The sequence below is a fragment of the Dermacentor silvarum genome, chromosome 2 (assembly GCF_013339745.2).
Source record: "Dermacentor silvarum isolate Dsil-2018 chromosome 2, BIME_Dsil_1.4, whole genome shotgun sequence".
NCBI classification, from domain to species: domain Eukaryota; kingdom Metazoa; phylum Arthropoda; class Arachnida; order Ixodida; family Ixodidae; genus Dermacentor; species Dermacentor silvarum.
Genome location: NC_051155.1, coordinates 224,925,761 through 224,948,782, shown reverse-complemented (window position 1 = coordinate 224,948,782; position 23,022 = coordinate 224,925,761). Strand labels below are relative to the sequence as shown.

General features: G+C 50.4%; 1 protein-coding gene across 2 annotated transcripts in view; it reads left to right on the top strand.

Moving 5' to 3' along the window:
• LOC119442754 (uncharacterized) overlaps nucleotides 1-23,022 on the top strand; it is a 212,109-nt gene that overhangs the window by 63,548 nt on the left and 125,539 nt on the right. Inside the window, exon 1 of one of the 2 annotated variants that reach the window (XM_037707754.2) lies at nucleotides 7,948-8,506. The exons of the other annotated variant lie outside the window; for it this stretch is intronic. Coding sequence (XP_037563682.1) covers nucleotides 8,427-8,506 — 80 coding nt within the window. The 5' untranslated portion in view covers nucleotides 7,948-8,426. Of the gene's footprint in view, nucleotides 1-7,947; nucleotides 8,507-23,022 lie in introns of those variants that run through there. 2 annotated transcript variants of the gene reach the window in all.

The window sequence follows — 23,022 nt, the reverse complement described above, 5'->3', positions numbered from 1 at the left end:
AACGCGGGCGGCATCGGCAGCAGCTCTGCGCGTTGCCTCGTTGGTGCTGCTACAATTTCTTTCCTCTCTCTCTCGCTCTCATTTTCTCTTTCTCCCGAGCATAGAGCGCGCCGCGCGCACGCTCTCCATCCCTTTCCTTAATGTCCCATGTCAAGGCAACATGTGCACGGCACGGAGAGAAGGCGAAGCACATGCCGCTCCGCGAGGAGGTTGCTAGGCAACCCAGGTGACTCATCGCTCAGCGATGTTTTTTGTTAACGCGTTACGGACTGGCGGTCGGCTTAAACAGCTCCGTTGTTAAAATGGGTTAACGTTAAAGAAAGAATAAGCTTATGAGCTTTAACGTATCCAAAGCGTGGACACAAATATCTTGGACGTTGTTGTTTTCCGCAGCCCCCGTGATCAGTATGTATGCCGGAGAGTAGAACTAACGATTACGGGCTGGCTCGGCAGCTCAACGTCGGAGGCGCCCTGTGAGGCAAGGGATTGTTATCGCTCGTTACAGCAACTTTTGTCGCCACAACAGATTATGCGAAGTTTAATTCTCCTGTTTGTTTTATTGCTTTGCAATGCGTCACTAAAGGGTCACTGCGTCACTGCAATGCGTCACTGCTCTGGCTTTGTAGCATTTATTTATTTATTTATTTATTTATTTATTTATTTATTTATTTATTTATTTATTTATTTATTTAGTCAGTCAGTCAGTCAGTCAGTCAGTCAGTTAGATAGATAGTTACTTGGTTATAGAAATCTTCGTTTTTCTCTATCTCTTTTTATGTGTACGCATGCAAAATATTTCGTTTCAAAGACTGACTACCCTTGTCCAAGTCGCCGTTCTGACATACTGTAGGCTTTTGCTGCAGCTTTCCATGCATGACAATGTTGTCTTGGGAGCACGCATGACTGCTCCATGGTTTTCACTCGACGCCGCTCGCGCCTATATATAGGACGCGCGTGCGTCGAGCGCTGTGCGGTGGACCTTTCATCTACGCCGGCATCGTGCACGCGCCAATCCGAGCGAGTTTGTTTCAACTGAAAGCGATCTCTAAAAATCTTACCCGCCGAGCACCGCGATGCTGAGGTCGGCTGTGCGTGAAACTGGAACGAAGGTCAGCGGCGCGGTCAGCATGGGAGGCGCTGCAGGCAGAGATATTTCGTTTTGCGTGTTAGAAAGTGCGTATACGCTCGAAGCGAAGCCGACAGGTTTATGCATGCAAGCGGAAGTATCCACGTTAGGCAGTGGACTTCGTTATACAGGCATTATTGTAGAGAGCGATGTCCGTGCTCTCAAAAATGCCGCCAGCGAAACCCCAGTTTGAGAGATTTCATTTTAATGATAGGCATTCTTCTCCGAGCTGCTCCGCCCTAAGCGCTTGCGGATTTTACGCACGCACGCACCACGCACAGGGCGTCCCCACGTGTGCCAAAATTGATAAAAGTCGGCACAGTAGTGCCGGCTTTCGCGGGCTTCTGTCAGGCTCGAAAAAAAAAAAAACAACTTTATGTTGCACGTATTGAGCAACAGAAAGCTGGAACGCGAATGGTCATTTCAGGATTTTTAGGATAGTCTACAAAATTCTCAATTACATATTTGCTCTGAATATAGAATTTGAGAAGTTAATTGATTAATAATAACTAATTATGTAATTAGGTTAAATACGAGAAATAGGCTGACTTGCTTCAAGCGACGGCAAAAAAAAAAACATTATCTTGGTTCTCTACACCTACGTGGCCCTCCCAAATTTTATTGCGATAGCAATTATATGGACACTCCTGGCGCCTTTCTGCCGTCGCCGTCACCGTGACGTATAAAGTCCAAGGGCAATAAAATCGTCTCCGCGCGCCGTATGCTGTATGTGCGAGGGAAAGCGTACGAGGATGAGGCGGCGATCGCAGCTCAATCTCGCACACGCAAGGGATAAAACAGGAAGGAAGCACGCCGTCTTCCGTCGCGCGCAAAGCTCCGGGGGAGAAGGTTGGGAGGGGGGCGGGGGCGCTCGCACCCGCTTGAGCCGCAAGGCTCCGGGGGGAGGGTAGGGAGGAAGGGGGGAGGGGGTGTTCTACTCCGGGAGGCCCGGGCCGCTGTCGCTGTATCTTGTACATCTGCGTCGGGCGCACAGTCCGCCGGGGGATGTGTTTTCGCGGTTTAGTTAGCGTTGACGCGGGACGCAGCACGAAGGTCAATTCGTTCGCTGCTGCAAACGCGCTTCCTCACTCCAGCGCTTTGACAGCGAGTGTCCGTGGTCATTGAGTGAGATGTGTTCATCTTAGCTTGTGCGCGCGTGACACCATGCTTGTTCATTTAGATAGTATACCTATGTTTAGAAGTTTACACGGCCGATAAAACTACTATCCTTACTTCGTATAGCTGTATACTAATTTGCTATCGCCGTCGATGCTTCACCTTGCGGGCGAAACTGCGAATTTTTACATTTTGGCTCATGTTGCGCCAAAATTTTACATTTGGCTCATATATATATATATATATATATATATATATATATATATATATATATATATAGAGAGAGAGAGAGAGAGAGACCATAGGAGGATACAAGTCACAGGAGCAGTAAACGTTCCCTGTAGACCACTTATATGACTAACAGCCGCAAGTTATTCTCTACCAAACCACGCATATTTCAAATTACGTAATCTTAACTAGATGTGAACCTGTCAATTTTTTTTTCATTTTTATTCCATTTCATTCGTCTATCTTCTTGGCCTCTAGCCTACACGTACGTTACGTACCGTACGTATAAGTGGCGCATGCAATGGCCTTGCGTCCGGGCGATCGCTGTTTATTGGACAGCATGCATGCGTAGAACGCTACAACAACGGAACGTGGTGCCAATACGCAGCCGGCGCATGCGTACGTATATCGATTCCTCGTGTGTCGTTGTTCTAGTCTGGCTTTAGATAGTATGCGAGACTTCTGGTTTTCCAAAAAGTGGCCGCCAGTAGCACGACCACTCAGAGTCAAAATTATATGCGAGTGTCATATATTAACGCGACAGCGTTAAAGGGATACGAACACAAAAGCTGGCGGGTGGTCTTTTGCGTCGGAACAAGAATTTAACTGTTGAAAATGACGAATACAACAAGCTGCGTTGAAAAAAAGAACGAGAAACATTTTTTTTTTTTAGAATTTCTGTTGCACCTTGCCTCCAAGCGGCCGCCGGCAGAAGCTGAAATTTGACGTCATAACACCCACCCGCGGCCAAGGTCGGCCCACAGCTGTCGCGGTGTTCCCAGGGGTGTCGGTCCCTTGTGCAGCGTTTGTTTAACCCCTTTCGGGGATCTTCCGCGTGGTCCGTCTGAAACACTATCCCCGTCGGCGTTCCACGTAGGTGGTGCGTCTTACATGATGCTTCCCGCGGTCGTCGCTCGGTATTGACGCGTTTGTCGCGGTGGAAGGAAATGCCCAGACATTGCTGTTATAACAACATCGTCGGTCGTGATACGCCGTCGCACACATTTCCCAGAGATGAGAAGGTGCGTAAACTTTAGATACCTGCCTATTACAGAGCTTTAGCTTGTCCGGTAATCGGGTAAACGCGGGCGTTCGGGCGGAACCGTAAACGTGAGCGGTGGCACAGAGCTCAAACAGACAAGAACAGCTAATATTGCAGTATTCTACTTCGCTGCTGGTATACGATTCGGCAGTAGCACGATTACGCCTCTGCCGAAAATTTACACCAGGAAATGACCAATAATTCTTGCATAAAGCCCAAACCGCATGAGAGCGATTTTTTGCACGACGGCGACGAGCGACGGCTTCGAGCGACGAAACGGGCCGTCGCGCGAACAGATCGCGTGTTCTTGTCGCTCGATCGCACGGTTCTGTAAATCTAGAATTCGTTGCTCGTCGCCCAGAAGTGCTGTGATCGACTAGCCAATAGCGCGAAGCCGGAACTGGATATACATCAGTCAAGTACTACCGATTGTCGCACGGAACGAGCAAACAACTAGATTTTGATACGTGCAAGGATAATAATGTAGTGCAAGACCTTTAGAAATATTTATGCTGCTCTTTGCACTAAAACACATCAACTTAAATTAATAAAGCACGCGTCACGCCAGTTTCGGCGAGTATTTGCTGCCCTCATACCGGCAACACCGGGGAGACGTCGCTCGAAGTCGTCGCTCGTCTCGTCGCTCGCATGCGGTCCGACTTGTAGGCGACGAGCGAACGCGACAGCCATCTCCATCGCGTCGCTTGTCGCTGTCCCGCGCAAGATCGCGTACATGCGGTTTATACTTAAGTGTCTGGTGCAGAGCGAAATATTCGCGCTACGGTAAGCGAAAACCTGACCGGCACTTCCACGGCCGCCTGCTCTTCGCCGTTTGACGCGGAAGGCTCGCAACCGTAAGCGGTAATATTTCTTGCCAAGTTGGAATTTTCCTCGTCTTCAGACGTGTACTCATCGCTGGTAGACGCACCAGAACTCGAATCCATGCCCGCGATGGCAGCGTCGGCGCGCTTCGAATGACCGCGGCCGGCCAGCTGGCTGTCCGACGTGGCTGTCGTGACGTCACGCCTTCCAACTCCCGCGGGTCGGGCGGCGAGGCGCGCGCTCACAAAAAACGCCAAAAATAAAGCCATCGGCTCAAAAATGAGCTAAGTGACCACTTCTTTTCGGTGTAATCACACACTGAGGATTCATTTTCAGCATTTTCGTAAAATTTTCAGATTTTGTGTCCGTATCCCTTTAAGGGCCCCGTGTCGCAGAAAAGCCGGTGTCGGCGTCCGGCGTCCCGTGAGCGAAAATTTCCGTATATATTTGATATATGTATATGCCGCGCGTTGCTGTATGACATGCTGTATATGCGGGTTATATTACCGCACCATTCTATCACTAAAGTTGCTCATACCCTGTCTTACATTCTTGACAAAATTATTCCCCTGAATTTTGAGAATGACAGCCCACAAACAAATGTCATGAAACAAAACACCGACAGCGCATGTCTTTCATGTTAAATCTTTTCAGACTGCAATACTAAAAGTGCGAAACAATAACAGAAAACTGACAATGATGTAATTTATTGGCACGGCTGAGCATGCACTTCCTCCGGAATCGACCCACGCGAGAGGCCGCGTTTCCACAAGAAAGCTATAGCCTTCGTGCATAACGATCGCCGCGCCAGCGTTTCCCGGTAAACATTACGGTTACATAAGCTGCAGTTGCCGGGAAATGTGAGAAGCAGTCAGTGATATCTTCGAATGATATGACGTTCCACTCTTAAAGGCGGAGCTTAAGCGTCCTCCAAGTTTTCCAGATGGCGTGGCAGGTTTACGTTCGCATGGCACTGTGGCAGTTATAGTGAGTCGAGCATTGTGCCCCCGCTCGAGGCCTCATTGACGCTGTGCACTAAAAATCTCTAATGGTGAAGGATGACACGGGAAAAGTAATCTTTATATCGCGCATACCGTAGGTTCCCCTGTTTACGTAACTATAGGTACAACATGGATTTGAACCTCCACACTCCTCCACCCGCCCTGTGGCTTATACATATAGTGACTATCGCGTTCTGTTGCTGAGCGCCACGTCACGGTTTCGATCCCTAGCTGCGACGTCTGCGTTTCGATGGGGGCTCAATGCCAAAATGCTCGTGCCACTAACATTTACGTGCACGTCAAAGAATACCAGGCGGTCAAAATTAATCCGGAACCCTCCCTTAACGGCGCCTTCCATAGCACCAGTGTTGCTTTAGGAGTTATATCCCCCCCCCCCCTCCCTTTCCCCAAGGTGCTGAGCCGTTCTCCCTAAAGGGTTGCAAGAAAATAGCGCTTCTTACCTCTTCACAATCACTCCTCTCTCTGTTTAGGAGTTTAAACCCGGAGAATAGGCCCCGAGGAACCCAACACCCCCCCTTGCTCGTTCCTTTCATCTTTCTCGCGCACCTTCCACTTCTCGCGTCTGTATTAAAACAATCGTGATTTCGCGCAGGGGTCGTCGATCGTTCTTCCTTTCGATCGTCCTGCGTGCGCTCTCCGAAGCAGCGCAAGTAAACAAAGGAGTCAGAATATCGTCTCGCTTCAGATGTACGCGAATGATGCGGTGAGGTCGAGGAACGTCGTTCGCACTGGTCCCAGTGACACTGGCGACCTCCGGGAATAATCTGTCTCGATTTATTTGCTTCTTTGAGTTCTGTTTTCTTGTACCATTCGCGACGCTTTTATGCGCATTTAGAAAACTTGGAAAAAAAAAAAAAAACAGGTACGATTATACATGCGCAACGGAACTCACATTGTTCTGCGCAGCAGCCGTGCAATCTTTAGTGCACTATAGGAAACATTAGATTAGATTATGGGGTTTTACGTGCCAAAACCACGATCTGATTATGAGGCACGCCGTAGTGGGGGACTCCGGAAATTTGGACCACCTGGGGTTCTTTAACGTGCACCTTAATCTAAGTACACGGGTGTTTTCGCATTTCGCCCCCATCGAAATGCGGCCGCCGTGGTCGGGATTCGATCCCGCGACCTCGTGCTCAGCAGCCCAACACCATAGCCACTGAGCAACCACGGCGGGTACACTAGCAAACATTCTTGTTGTAAATTTTAGCCTCTCTGTTTCGAACGCTCCCTCTTGTATTTTTAACCATACGTGCACTTTTTTTTTTTTTTTTTAGAACATTGCAGGGATGAGGACGGATTCCCGCGCAATCATGCGGTACAATCAAACCGACCAAGAATCTACGCTCGTCAGAGAAGTGGAGTAGCTAGCGCCTTGCTGAAGGCGCCAACATTTCCCTAAACCCGGATATTAAAGAAAGAAAGAAAGAAGAAAGAAGAAGAAAGAAAGAAAGAAAGAAAGAAAGAAAGAAATTTGTGGCACGCGCAGTCGGCGCAAAGGTCGCCACTGCCCCGCTAGAAGGCTCGGGGGCCCCCCTCTCAGTGACAGGGGGCTTCGTGGAAAGTGCATCTACTTCGCTGTTTGGACGGTTCGCGCAACAACCTGCTGCGCATATTAGGAACGGTGAACCGGTAATCATTAGGGGCCGAACCGGAAGCTTCTTCTCCGGCGACGACGCCCGGCGCGCTCTCTGCTGCGCCCCCCTCTCAGCGAGGAGGGAGAGGCGGGCCCGGCATTCAGCAGTCGCCGCTGCGCTACCGCCGGCGCTCGCTCACAGGTGACCTTTCCAAGGTCAGTTTACGTAGTGCCTTCTGTCGAGTGCCGTGCGGTGGAGTACCCCGAAGTCGAAACAGGAGCAGCGGTAGCCGCACGCTTCTCCTGCTCGCCACGAGATGCCGACTCTGCCGCGGCGGCTAGCGAGCGCTGCGGAGTGGTCGGACGAGGCTGCGTGAATGGAGGGCGCTCTCGTCTGCCGACCAGTTCGTTGAAATGTACGACTAGCGAAGATTTGGGTGTCAGATACAGGGCGTCCGTTTGATTTGCTGCCGTAGCAATTCGACTGCAGGTCATGTTTTGTCGTACTGTGACACTTCGCGTGAAATGAGAGACACCTCCGAATGTGTCAGTTATTCGTGTCAATTATTGGATGTTAGGTTTATTGCACCTTTTCTCTAAAGCGCGGATAGCAAGTACTGTTACCGACTTTCCTCGCTCTTTCCTGCACAGCAATTGCGAATTCATAGACCGAACAACATATTTTCTATTTTAAATTTTTTTTATTAGCAGGCGTATTGCGCATTACGAACATACGCTGTAAGACAGCGAAAAAATCTCGCACGTTGTCAAAGGTCGCTGAGCTTACGTTTTGTTGACTTACAGAACAGGCATGGCCAATTTCAATGGACTGAAAGATTTTTTCTATCTACATTCCTCGACTCGGTTCGTTTGCGCCGCCCGTCTTCCTCCTCAAGTTGGTTTGAATTTCGCGCCTAATGTTCTCCGCGAGCTTCCTCTACAACTCGCGAGAGGCGCCGCGGTCGCGCGCGGCGTCACGTGTTGCTTTCGCGCACGCTGCCGCCGCTGTACCGGCTGCCTTGGCGACCGCGGCAACCGGGAGAAGCAAGCAGCGACGAAACGAGTGCCGAAGGCGACGGTTTTGTTTTGAACGCCAGCGCGCGGCCGGCTTCTCTTTTTCCTCGACTACGAAACGACCTCAGGAGCGCAACGTCGTCGCCGTGTAGCCGGTGTTACTTTGGCTGTGCGGATTCCGAAGACTTGTGAATCGTTTGTGAACAGGTTAGTTGTGCCCGACGAAAAAAAAAACCTTCTGAGAACGAAGTATACAACCAACGCGGACTGCCGCGGCGGCAGCGGCCGCTGCCAGGTGTTATTGCTCTCCGCAAAGGCCTGCCTCGCTCTTTTTGTGGTCGGGAATTTCGAGCCGTGGCGGCTGTGCCGACGTCTTATGGAATATCGGGCATCATGATCACCCGTCGACTGAGGATGCCATTCTACTTCGTCGGTTCGCTCGACTAGAAACCGAGCTGACCTCTCGAAAAGAAAAGAGCCATGGCAGCGCCGGAGACTTCCTGCACGGACAAGACGGCTTCGCTGAACGCCTCCGTCTCAGCACCGGCCAAGCAGGACAGGTGAGACGACGTGTCAAACGCGCTGTGTCCGCGAACATTGCGATGCCGTCGACGCAAACGAGCAAGGTTCGAAGGTTTTCCCGCGGTAGTGCACCTCTATGGCGGCCTTCGTTGCCGATCTGGCCTTGAGCGTGTCAAACGGTTTGACATCAGAGTTCAGTTTGAGGTCAAAGCTGCGTTCGAAACGGACGCGCCAGTTGACGCGCGCACAGCGGTTGGAATTCTAGTGCATTTTTTTTTCTTGTTGCATTCTTTCCTCGCGTAGGTGCGCGTTGATTGCGTACGGAATACCTTCGATCCGGTCGTTGTACCGTTCTATTGATGCATCGCATACCCTCGGATCTATCGGTATGGTCAGGTACGAAACCACGTCTTCCTAATCCGTCAGCGACCATTTTACCAAATCGATGTGACGCGACCAACGAGCCGTCCCTTTGCGGCACTTTCGCCGTTTCTGTCACCTCAAGTCGAGTACTAACTAACCGATGACGACATGCGCTGTCTTTGATACAGCGGTTAGCCGTTAGCGCTCCCTTACGAAACGCGCTGTTATCTATTCGGCCAGTGCCTGTGTTTGAACTTGTCCCTACTTGGCAATACTGACGAGATGTCCGGCGTAATTGTAATATTTTTGCTCGCACTGCACTCGCGGCATCTCACGTAAGCATTTCATTTTTCTTTGACACACCCATCAGCTGCTTTAATTACATTGTCGCAGTTGCGTATTACTGATATCAAGTTATCGAGGCGCATCCGCAACTGATAACGTTTGGCGTAATTTGCAGTACGCAGTGATTTGCGTACGCCCTTGGATTTCATAGCTTCGACCGCCCAGGTAATTTCTTATGTGCATCAAAAAAAAAAAAAAAAAGGCACGCACTCCCAGAAGCACCGCGGCGGTGGCTGATGTAGTGGTTGCTGCCATTTTCACAGCTGTTCCTTAAAGGCAAGCCGACGTCACGTTCCGCGCATAACGTTGGTATGCGTTTCAGTGAAAGTTTCCAACCAACCGTACGGCTGATTATGCGAAAACGCTGTAGCTGCTACTACTTTCCAATTGGACCCGCCAGCTACGCGAGACGACGTAACGGAGATAGTTATTCGGATCAACGATGCGCGCTCAAGCCTATAACTACTGCATTTTTACCGTATAGATTGCTTTCGTAGGTCCCTCTCGCAAAGCGATTAATAAATGGGAAGAAGGAACCTGGTGATCCCTTTGGATGTTACAGTGCTGCCAGCCACGCTGCTAACAGTGTTTAGAGCCTCAGTCGAGCGCGTGGCAATCACGTGACGGCGTTAATCACTGTCGTCGCTCAGCTGTAGCAAATGCTCGAGCTGTGCCTTATAGCTGTATAGCTTTGCGCTGAAGGGGCGTGTCCCCATGTACGGGTAGAAACTGAAGCTTCCGCGTCAGCCTAGGAATCCAGCTCCAATCTGCACCGGTTTCAACTGGCTGTTGACGTTGTTGATCTGGTGATTGCCGTCGTACCTGCTGTAGCAGTGTGGCTGTAAAAATTAGATATTCCGAGAATCGTTGCTGCTAATGAACAAACAGCGCAACGCGTTACGAAGCACGGTTACGAGTGAACCTGGCTTTCGCGCGTTACCCGTTCTCTTTTTTCTTTCTTTTCCTTTTTTTGTCTTTGTCTTTTCTTTTTTTTTTTTTTTTTTTGCGACGCCACGGAGCGAATGGAAAGTTTCAGATGGCATGATTTTTTTCTTTCTTTAGCAGATTTATCTGAACGAAACTTGCGAATGATGTTGGGTCAGGATACGTATAGCTGTCACGGAATTTGCTCCTGGCGCCGTAGCTTTTTACCAACACCTGTTATCACACGTGGTTGTTTGCCAAAGAATCATATAGCACACTCGGTGAAAGCAGTACCCACTAGTTGTGTTAGGCGTGACGTTTTTGTTAGATTTATTTTTATCTCTTCCTCTATACGTTGTAAGACATTCGGTGCCACCACGTAGCTCCGAGTTATCGCTATCTAATGATAATTTTAACGATGCGTAATCTGCAAGTGGCAGCGGATTCTTGCGATGCCTGGATATAAAAGGGGGCGCGGTTTGAATTGCAGGAAGTAGCAAAGTCCGCGGCAAATAGTGAAATGACTGTGAGATAGTCAGTTTGAAGTATAGCTTCGCCTGTGAAATGTAGCCATCCCGGCCGCGGCGGCCGCATTACGATGGGAGCGGAATGCTAAAAACGCCCGTGTACCCTGCATTTGGTGCACGTTAAAGAACTAGAGGTGGTCAAAATTAACCTGGAGTCCCCCACTATACTGCGTGTCTCATAATCATATCGTGGTTTTCGCACGTATAACCACAAACTTTTTTCAGAAATTGCCCTATCGGTGGCTCGCCTGTAGTGGAAGTCGTGTCTCGGGACTACTTTTGACCACCCTGGGTTTCATCGATGTGCAACCGAAGCACGTTACCCGGGCGTTTTTCGCATTCCGCCTCCGAATGAATGCGACCGGCAGTGTAATCGCCCTCGCTCGCAGCAGCAGAACGTCATAACCAATGGGGTACCGTTAAGCTAATATCCCTCTTTAGTGCCTCTTTAAAGTCATGCCTTAGTCGTGACGGAGCGTGTAGTTTGGGATGACCGCTTCCGGCCCTGCACAAGTCTTGCGCGAGAGTTAGCGGCGTTATATGGCGCTCCATCGTTCCGTCTCCAGTGGCTTTAGGGCCTCCCGGAAAACATCATCATGGCGACACTTTCGTGCGGGACAAGCATCTGCGCGAGAGGGGTTTATCAGCCAGTCCTCGTGGCGCTCGTATATGACAATAGACAGTTTTAGTTTAGCGTGGTTACCGGAATAGCGGGCGTACCGGAATAGCGGGATCGAAGTGCGCAGGCGCAGAACGCTAACCGACCCATACCGTTTACCGTGCGCACGCTATTTCTCAGAGTTAACGTTACCGTGTTAGCGTGGTGTACGTAGTGTACGTAAAACATGGCGGCGGTCCCGGTCGCCCGCTTCGAACTGAATTTGGCGTTGTTTTTGTAGAATTCACCTCGTTCGAAGCAAATGACTGCGTAAACGGCTTTTGCTTAGTCTCATGCCGCTTCGCCGAGAGAGTGTTATGGCTAATCTTGAGGAATTTTCGAGATCGCTTCTCGTTTCGAACGCGCCTAAGCCTAACGAGAGAAATTTTTTCTGAGATGCGAGCGCCATCTGTCGCTAAACTCGGGAGATAGGCGCGACGACGGCATATGGCCTCTGAGATCAGAGAATTTCGGAGGCTATGGTAGACAGCTTGTACTGCTTGTCTGTTTCGTTGCATATCGACGGACATGTGAAGTAAAAATACAACCCGCTCCTGGCTTCCATTGCGCTGCCTATCGCACTTTCCGGACGCAGCGCACGCGGCGTGCACAGCAAACTCGGAGGCGACAGTATTTGCCCCACATTACGTCGACGCGGTCATCCGTGTGTACTATACAGCCCGAATAAAAAAAAATAAAAAAGATAAATGAACGACCTCGACTCGGCTCCAGCAACACACCGAATCGCCCCGTCAACGAGACTCGCTAATATGGAGTGACGCAGCTTTTGGAGCCGACTGCAGCGTACGTGCGCTGACCAGGTTAGTGTGGGCCGCTGTTTCAAATAACCTTTGCGTTTGCATTCGTTGACATTTCGCGAATGCTAAGGGTACTTATATGTAGTATAAAGGGACACAGAAACACAGATCTTTTCGACGGGACATAAAACAGATGAGGCGCACGATCTGTGTATGCCGTCTGCTCGTGTTTGTCGTTTGTTCTGTCGCGATGTGCCTTTTTGTTTTGTTTTTCATAGCCTAAGTATGCAGGAGCGTGAAGTCCTGTCTTGAAAGCATCTGAAACGCGGGAAAGTGGGAAAGCATCTGGAAACGCGGGAAAGCAGCCTACGTCATGGTGTCCCGTGTAAGTCACTCCTTGAGTAAGACATGCTCTAAGTCGATACCGACGGTCGCAGATGCAGGTGTCTTACTCAGGTGTTGTTCCGAATTAGTTTACGTGAAAGGGGCGAAGCTATGCGGCAGGCGCGGCTCTTTACGTTTCGCCATCCTTTGGTTCAGAGTGGTCCTGCCGTGTTGCCTTCACCGAAGACATGTTGGACGGAGAGTAGATATATCGTTGTTTTTTGTCTGGAAGTTGGAGATATGACTCCGTTCTTCACCGTTCTTTTTTTTTTTTTTTTTTCTTGCTAAGTTCAACTGCAGGGGTGTGCGAATATTCGAAACTTCCAAATAACGAATCAATCCAATAGGGTCCTATTCGATTTGTTCTTCGAATCGAATAGTCACTATTTGTAAATGCGAATATTTTTCGAATATTTCGAAATATCAATTGCGCCCACATAAACAAAAATTTGGAGCAAAAGCATGGTAAGTTTTCACCCCCGTGGGCATAGTATAGACATAAAACATGAGAACTTGCGTAGTGAGCAGCCTACGTCACTTAGGTATCCATACTTTATACAGACATGTGTAGCGATCATTTGCATTCTCTGAGGAGCCCTGTGCACAGGAAGAAACTACTTGTTTGCTTCCATAATACTCCATTTGTGCATTTAACAACCAACGCTTCATAAGGTACTGTGTAATGACAGAAACGTGCTAACTTTAATACTACTGGGATGTGAACATCGCTTTGTATTAATTGTTATTACGGCTGTTCATTATTCTAAAATTATTCGAGAAGTATATTCGATTCGATTCGCTTCTGGCACTGTTCGATTCGTATTCGATTCGGTCTCAAAAATCACTATTCGCACGCCCCTAATCCAACTGTATACACCATCTGTGCAGAATAAAAGCTCAAAGCGGGAAAACAGATCTACCGACGAGCACGTGCACACCGTCCTATTTTAGCAGCCTCGCCTGTCGTTCGTGCATACCGCGGAAGCTGTATGCCGCCCACCTCACTCCCTCACTCTCTCTGTGCGCGGACGGACCTTGAATATTGCAATGAAGGCTGCATGCGGCTCGTTTCGCGTACAGTACAAAGAGCAGAGCGTATCTCGTAGAAATCGTGTAACCAGGCCAATTTAACCAGCCACCTATAGTGCGTAACCAGGGGTTCATTTCGTCGAGTGTTTGCAGAGGGATCTTTAAACAAAAGGGGCTGGGGCTGCCTGCTTGTTAGTTGTTTTCCCAAGATGACTTCCTCGTAGAATCGGATTAAAAAAAAAAAAGAATCGGACAGGGAGTGTTGTGATTATGGTTACGAAAGAGTCCCCCCTTACGCCCGTCATTTCCCTTCTGGCCATCCCCTAGATTACCGTGCGCTGATTGTACGAACCGGAACTTACGCCGACCGTCCAATCGCAGCGGTGCATCTGAGACTTCGCTTCCTCTCCTGTGTCGTAACGTTGAGGAGGAAGCAGTAGTTTCTGTCGACACGCGCCCGGCTGTTCCACAACGCCGGCTTAGCTCGTGCAGTGTCGGTACCGTTCGATGTAGCGTTACTATACTAGTGATTGCATGTGGTAAACGAAACAACAACAACAAACAAACAAGTAAACGAAAGAAAAGCAGCTACTTCGCTTTACGGAGGTCGCAGGCGGCCGCCCAAGCGAGCTTGTCGCGCATGGACGCCTCCTCCAAAAGACGCCGCGGCGCTCTTGGGAAAAAATAAAAAATAATAATAATAAGAGAATGGCTCGCTTCCGGAACTGAACGGTCGGAACCTGCAGCGGACCTCGGCATCGTGCGTGCTCAGTGTACGTGCTGACAGCGCGTTGTGCCGGAGAACGCCTCGAAGGAAAGGAGGCAGAGTCGCGGGCAGAGCGCACCATGCGCGCTCCATTTTGCACGTCGAACGCGAAGCTCCGTATTCTCGGCCATGGCTTTTGGACCTATACCTGCTATTCAAGTTCCAAGCGATTCTAGAACGTCTGGCTCCTCAGTGCGTTTTGCTGGAGCGGTCCGGCGGTTCCCGAGAGGAATGCCAAGCATCGGGCTATAACTTAACTCGACACGGCCTCTGCAACACGTTTTCTGAGCACGTGATCCGAGAAACAAAAAAATGTCATCCCAGCCAATGCATCCGCGCTGCAACCACATTGCGGCACCGAAATGTCAGGCTGCCTGGTAAAGTCGAACTATCTAGCAAATTCCGTGCTCTGACAGCTTTTGCGGCCTGCAGCACAGTTACCGAACAAATTTAACTATTGTATTGAATTATTGAACACAGCCCTCCTCGAAATCAGGTGTTTGATATCAGCTGGCAGTTCGATGGTGTTCGCTGCCAAAGAATCAATAATGGAAATGAACATCTTCACTGGAAGTCGCATCGCATACTGCCCGTTCTGTACTGAAGCAGACAACCTTCCGCTGCTGAAATACCGCAGATGACAGTGTCCGTCTGCGTTTGTTACTACTATCCTTTTCCTTTATTTTTCTTTTTAGGACATTTGAAGCAAACGATTTCTTCGCAAACGAAAACGAATGAAGTGACGCAGTTGGACCAGAGAAGAACGCCTTACCGAGAAACGGTGACTCGCGGCATTCACATAGCGTTTCAGCGTAAGCAGGCGTTCCGAGGTGTGTAACGCGAAAGAGCGAGTAATTAGCCTCTCACTGAACGGTGAAGCAGCGGCTTCCGGCAACGGGCCGCTCCCTCTTCACGTGCGCTGCCGAAGAGAGGAGGGTGACGCGAGAGTGAGGAGGCAGTGCGACAGGCGCGTAACTTTGAAGCGGTGAGTCATTGGACGGGGTTTGGTGTCGTCCTATACAGTATTCGGCCACAGGACGGGCAAACCTTTTCCAGCGATTATGTCCGCGTTCTCTCTTATAGTATTACGCGCGTGCGCTGATTTCACTTCGTTTTGTTAACTTTCTGCATCACTGGCGCTGGTTTACAGATAAATGGTGGGTTTTCGCGACTCGCGGAGACGAGCTTTTGGTTGACGCGAAACTTGGTAGTGTAATCTGGAACTGCACGTGGTAGCGTGGGTGAATAGCGCAGGCTTACGACGAGGAGACACGTAATCGACGTTTGAGCATTGTTGGCATCGGTCTGTGAGTGAAGGGGCCTCTTCGATTATGCGCGCCTGACAGTCGCAGACTTGCCCGAGGTGGTGCTTTCAAAAGTCAATGAGCGTTGCGTATGCAGCGTCTCGGACAGTCTGGGACTGTCAGGGGCGGTTAATCAAAGAGGCCCAATGTCCTGAGATTAACGAACTTGTCTCCTTTAATCAGGCTTACGTAGTACGTATAGAGTCTAGGGAGACATCGATTAATGTTATACTTGCGAGAATCGGAATTGGGCGGGGGTTAAGGACAGACACCTTGGACTCATGTCGCACGAACACAGAACAATGAGGGGCTGATTTCCACGTAAGGCTTGCCTCCTAAAGGAGCAGCGGCTCCTCGAACGAACGTGGTTGCACGTTGTTTACCAGCTATATACAGTCCGCTCCGAAATAACGCGGGACGAAATGGCACCTCTGACGATCCAGTTTGTGCTGACGGTGCTGCGACTCGGAGGGACACGCCAATTAATGTGGTCGCGTTCATGTGTTACATTATTTTAAAGCACACGTGGATCTGCACGCGTTATTTTCGTACAAGTGAACGATCGTGCCCGCTTGTGCCTTTGCGCCAGTGCCAGTGCGCCTTTCTGTCGTTTTCCGGAGCTACTGTGCGTTCAGCTGTGCCGAACCCGCTAATGGAGCTCGGGCCCTGCGACTCTCTCTCTCTTAAAGGTTTGGAACCTACGTTCACGGCCCCAGCAGCGTTTGTTACGCCGCCGCGCCGCCACGAGATCTTCCTAAAGGAAAGGGCAGGGCAGACACCCTACGCTCTCGTATGAACTGCCCGCACCCCTTCCTTGCCCGAGGCCGGCGGCATGCTCGCGCGAAATTTAGCGGCAGGCACTGTGGTGCGCCGTCATGAAGGGGGGCATCCCCCGACTTCCCGCAGTGAATGCAGCAGCGCGCTTCTTCTTCCTCCCCCCGAGGCATGAACGGGACGAGCGAGCGGACAGCTCGGCGCCGCTGCATAACTCCACTGCTGCTGCTGCTGCTGCTGGAAGAATGCGTGCGCGCCCGGCGGCAGCCTCCGGTGTCTTGTTTCCCTTTCTTCGGCCGCTGGTGATGGAGAAGGGGGGCTATGTAGCGCCCTTGGCGTCCACGGCCGGTGCGGTCTGACCAGGGCCCCGTATCCTTCCCCCTCCTCGCATTCCCCCCCCGCTCTCTCTTCTATCGGGGCGGCGGCGAGTGACCGGTTCCCCCGCGCTGGCCCGTGCCCGACAGCAGTGGCCGGCTCTGCTGCTGTGCCCCTTCCTTCACCGCTGCCTCTGCGGGCTCCCTTGAGTCTGCCGACGACGACGACGCTATGCGGAGGAGCAGAAGCTTCTCTTCCCTCCTCCTCCTCCTTTTTTGATGTTACTGACACGTGGTTCATCCTGCTGCGCGGCTTTCGATTCCGCGATAATACGGATTATCTTGAAATGGGGGGAGTGAGAAAGGTAATAACAACGGTGCGTTACCTATCGAAGAAGGACGGGCGTACCGGCAGCATATAGGGTTCAGGGTCGGACAGAACGAGTTCTGCAGAAATCCGCAAGCCGGTGGACAGTTCTCCATTGGGAAAGTCTGCAGGTATCCGAATGTAGCCGATACATTTTCGTGGAAATATGTAGCTTGTAAGTCGGCTCGAACACTCGAGGATAGATTTTGATCAGCGAACCACGTGACTGTCACACGCGGGATAGCTATAGGGTCACTGAGCGGAGAAGCGATTGCGCCGTTAGTAGAGAACACCTCAGCGGTAGCCATCGCAAGCCAGAAGATACCGTTTTCTCTAAAAGCACGGGCCTGCTTCTGAAAATACTAGGCGTTTATTACATTTCCTCGCACAAAGATGACGATGCACGATCGAGCGAGAACTGATAATGAAGCGATGTCGACAACGAAGATAAGTGATTGTGTGAGGTGGCGTATATGTTACGTAGTGCAAATACTTTAGAAGATACTCTTTTTGAAGTGTATTTTCGTGGCTTTCCCATTTTTTTTTTTGATCGGCTTACATTTCAGCATGCTTTCTTGTTCTTTCTGTCATCTGTTCCTCGACGTATTATGTCGAAGCCGTCATCTGTTCCTCGAGGTATCGTGTTCCAGTCGAAGCCGGCTGAGATACGAATAAATGCGGTATAAATTCTGCGAGACGCAAGAGCCCCGCGGTGAAGAAGCTGTGAAATCATTCACGACGCTGTTGCGCCGCAAATGAGTTATATGCGTGCTTTCGTTACTCCATTGTACCTTGCCTTTCGTATACACTTTTATTTTACCGTCGTTGACCAGCGGCTGCCCCCATGTGGCTGACTCTACGAAACGCGCCGGCTCGCGTGGTGTGGCCCGCCCCCTTGCCTGATTTGCCGGAGAGGGTAACGATCCATTTGTCTTGTTCCCCTTCCCCTCTCGGAAAAAAAAACAAGGAGGTGAACAAAGACACACACACACCCGCTTGTGTAAGTTGTTACACCTAATGCACCGTGCTCTGACAACGTTTACTCGGGAGCGACCGGGGCGCAGTGTCTGTACATTCGGAGACATCGTAAAACTAATGTCTCAACAATGCACACTCCTAGTGCCTGCCGCGCGATTCTATGCTTGGAGAGGGCGGAGCAGAGTTAAGGAAGCGATTCGAAAGAGAGACTTTGAAGTGAGACTATGCTTTTTCTTGCACCTTACTCCAGGTTATGAGGATGAGAGAAGGCGGTGAGGTCAATTGAGTAAGTGCATGTGGCCTTATAACAGCGGAGAAAACAGGCCGGCTCCTCCTGAATCCGTCCCATAGTCCGGTGTGCTAAGAAGGCCGGCTATGTGCTTTAGCACAATGTGACCTCTATACCGTTACCGCCGACTGCGCACGCGTAGTGTGTCACGCATGCGCAGTCTGCGGCAGGCGGTATCGGCAACGGAACAGCGGTAACGCGGTGCTAAAATACTCGATAGAGGAAACCCACCTAACGTCAAAAGCCGTGTATCGCCGTTGTTCTTGCTCTGAAAGATATACCGCATGTCGTATTCTTCGGCGCCAGAGCTTTTTTCGGCAAGCACGAACCAGCAAGCGAGCTTCGAACTCGTTCGTCTGCTGCGATCGTGCGCACACATAGTAGACGCAGTAGCGTCGATCTACTAGCTACTTCGTCTACGCTTCGCTAAAACTCTCTAATATAGTCTCCAGAGGCTTTAATTAACGCTGGAGCGAGAAGGTGTGGTGTTCCGTAACTTTATGGCTCGTTCTCTTATTAAAACAGACAGCCACAGCTGAAATTGCTCGCGCTGGGAGATCCCGCGGTCTTGCCCATGCAGTGTCTACTCCGCGCCGGCGATGGACGGTGCTTCTTCGAGCCTCTTTTAAGCGACCCGCATAATTAGGCGCCAAGAACGGCGCCGTTCGGAAACGGCGCGGCGACGGCCTTTGCAACGCCGCCCCGGCCATAGATCAAGGAAGTTAAGAAGAACAAAGGAAAGTGGGGTGGGGGGGGGGGGGGGGGCATTGTTTGTTTACGGCCCGGTTTATTTGCTCGTTTATTTACTTCCCTCCAGCAGTCTCCACGCCATCTTTCGTGCTGCGACAAGGGAACGTGAAAAGAAAGAAAGAAAGCACAGAGGGGAATGAGAGGTGGAGAGGGCCACTTCCAATTATCGCCTTGTCGTGGCCGACATCTGGTGGCCGTGCTGCGCGCAAGCGAAACCGCGTCGTGGGCGAGGGAACTGTTGTTCGCAGTATATCGCTCGCGAGAGCTCCGCTGACCAACAGAGCTGCAGATATGTTCTGTCCACACTTGCCCGTTATATTCCCATCTTTTCATTCGGCCTTCTTTTCCCCTGCAATATATTAGTGGGACAGGACGAAACATACAAACTCTCTCTCTCTCTCGTTCTCTCGAAGTCATACACACACAAACGCTCTCTCCCTCCCATGCAGACAAGGGCCTTTCTTTCTTTCATACCCTGACAATGCAACCTCCCTCCCCCTCCTTTTCGTGAAACCAGCCAAATGAGACCGCCAACAATCCCCCCCCCCCCCCCCCCCTCTTTTTTACACGTGAGTGCGGAATAAGGAGCTGCAGCAGAAGCTGCCTAATGGCCGCATCTGCCGTCATAGGGAATGTGCAAATGCACAGTTACGCAACGTCGGGTGATTCGTTATTTCGCGTCCTCTTCGCGATGCGCGCGAGCGCCGTGCGGCATTTCTGCGCCGCGAAAGGCGACGCATCGTTTTTCCCCCCGCATCCATCGCCTCCACTTCGCGCGACGGATTTCGTCGTCGTCGGCATCCCGGAAGAAGAAGAAGAAGACGCGGGGCTTCTTTCTCGGAATGTTCTCGCCCTCCCCACTGGCCGAGGAAGATCACGGCGAGGCCTCGGCTTAGTGTCATGAACGTCATTCGCTCGCCTGCTCGCTGGGCTGTCGAGGGCATCTGTGCTGTCGCCGCCAGCAACTGGTCCAGCTGGCCGTAATCCCCCTTCGTAATTAATATTCACGAGCTTTTCTTCTTTTTTTATGTTCTTCTTTTCGTGGCAGCAGTGATTCCCTAGCGAGAGTCTGCAGGCACCAAGGTGCAAGAGGACGTGTATGGAAAGGAAGAAACCGATGAATGTCTGATTGCTTCGCCTTGGGGGAAATGCTGATCGGATTACCGGTGCGGCTCAGGGATTAAACTTCCCACTCCGTCTTTTTCTGATTTCTTGCACAGCTACGGCTCCAATCAGTGCGGTTTCCCTACTTTGCATCAAGAGCGAGTCTCACGCAGGTTGCCTGCGTATTATAGACGTGGGTGCTGGCGCATGCATGGTCAGTGTGCATGCCTGAGTATGCTCAGGGCTTACCGGCGTATATATATATAGGCTACATGGGGGAAGGTAGCGGCTATTCGGGCTGAGCCGCGATATTATCATGTATGGTTTGCTGGAGCACCATCTACTTTACCTAAGCGTACGTGATATTACTATTAAAAAAAGAGAGGAAATAAACGAGAAAAAAAAAAAAAACGTACGAGAGGACATATACCACACTTAATATGAGAGTGCAGCATCTTTGCACTCCGAAGGACCGTCCTATAGTGACCGCACTAAGGGTACCTCAGGGTTCACACCTTAAACTACAACATGTACTTGGACCGTGGTCAACAGTGCCGCATGTGCGCCGTCCCGCGCTAAGAAATCGTTCATAACTGTTCTGACAGACACTGGTTTCAACGAGATGTTTTAATATATAGTATGTTTGTGTTGTGCGTGGTTAAATGTATGTCCAGTGTGTATCATTTCGTTCAGCACTGCATTCATCTGTAGTAGAGTGCTAAATGTGCCGCCTGGCAAAAATATCCGGTTATCGTTGCAGTCTCTCTCTCTCTCTCTCTCTCTCGAGCTTTTCTTCAACATGGCCTCGCTGTCTCAGTGTGAACTTTGATCTCAACTTTGACCCCCCGCTTCTTGCTTTTCGCGTACGCTGCAGTCGCTTTGCGGCGCCGCGATAAGCGGAAGAACAACTCCAGCGTTTCCGTGCACTAAAGAACTTCAGGTGGTCGAATTATTCCGCAGCGTTCAGACACTGTGTCTGTATCATTGTCGAGATGTATAGCTCTGGAGCGCAAAACTCTTTCAGCTGCTGTCGCCGATGCCAGAAAAAATGCATGCGTGTACAGTTTGTCGTGTAATGTATGCAGTATGGAGGAAAAACGCGTGAAACTTTCTGTGGTTCTTTCTACAAGGCGTTAACGACCTAGTATACGATACAATATACAATATAATACAATTTCATTGCCATCAAGAAGATGAAGCAGGCTGCGGGTAAAAACTGCCCCTATATATAAGAGCAGCTTGACAGGAGCGCACAGCCCCCTCAGTACAATGTACTCGGGGATAGCAACCAACGCGGGACACTTCGCTAAATGGGGAAACACCTATCAACCAGATAGGTGTTTCAGCCGAGTATGTGGTTGTGTCAGGCAAGGAAAAACAAATGAAAAAAAGAAAAAAAAGTTAACAAAACGAGTAGATTGATACCAAAACTTACGTGCAGCGAAATAAGTGAAAGTCACGTAGCGATTCATTGCTCAAATGTAAATGATTTATTAACGTAAGGAAACATGACTTCTAAGGTTTCGGTGTGTAGTTCTTGAAATTTCAGTTCCAGTTCTATTGTGTCCATTCAGAAGTGTAGGTAGTGTATCTCACAATTTTTCGTTTGAGTAATTCGTTTTTGGAGTGACCACCTTCCAAGTTCTTTATGTCGAGTAGCACATGACGGCACGTTTGACGCGTTTTTACCGCGCGCATGCGGCTGTGATCGGCGCTTGTGTTTGCAGGGTGCTCGCGCGGCGCCATGCCGTCTTTTGCGCTTGTGTTTTTCTTGCGTGTGTCTTTATTAGTCCCCCGTGTTGTCTCCAAAATGACGCCTCACCAACTAACGGACACGTAAGCCCTGCAGTGAACTTCGTTTGTTATTGTCGACTGCGCCCTTGTATAGCGAAGGAAGAGGCTGTATAGAGGCCGTCCCTATAGGAACGCCTGACTATGTTCACACTTATTCCTCATCGTTCTTTCCTTTTTCCCCGTGCTACTCTGTGTATTTCATCTTTATATACTACTACTACTACTACTACTACTACTACTCTACTACTACTACTACTACTACTACTACTACTAGTACTACTACTACTAGTACTACTAATCTATATTAGCACTACTACACGTTCCTAATTTATAAGCAACGTTCGCGTATTCAATTCGCGCACGATGTCAGCGCGCGCGCGTATCCACGCGCGTTTGACCGCGCCGTATACGAAGAGAGTTATGCGCGCGCTTTCTTTAGCAGTGCCAACCGCTGGCAGACGCACAGTCGCAAAGCCTGTTGGCGCGCTGACCTCAAATGATGCTGCAGCGTCTCCCGTGTATATGAATAACAGAAGACGAAGAAGAAGCGGTTGGTGGTCGCGCGCTTGGCCTTGGGCAGCTCCTGCTGCTGCCCATTGTTTCGCGCCGCTGAGCATCACGCAGCCTATATCCCCGCATGCCCAATGGCGCATTATTGGCACGCTCTTCTTCGCGGAAGATGCGGACGGGCCGTGTTTTGTTTCGCCATTGTGCCGTGGCGCAATGCCGTCACAGCCTTGTCCGTACGTCCCATTCCGCCTCTTGTACACCGCAGTCGCACGCCGGTGGTTGTGTCCATGTTTGCTTTACTAATGGGCCGCTGAGCTCGGTACGCGTACCCTATAAACCCCCGCTCGCGTGCCTGGTTATTCCATTAGGAATAACCATTATCGGGACCTATACCGGCGCGTATTGCGATTTCGCCCTCCCAGCCTCTTTTGTTGTGCGAGTGGTAAGAAAGCGGCCGGTTTGCTCGTATAGAGAATATGTCGAGCTCGGCGCTATATGCTTTACGATAAGCCTGTATAGGTATATGCGCAACTGGCGTCTTTCTTTTTCTGATCCCAAGTGGTCTGTCTGAAACCGTAATGAAACGACGCTGAATAGGACGACGGGGCCTTGTGTC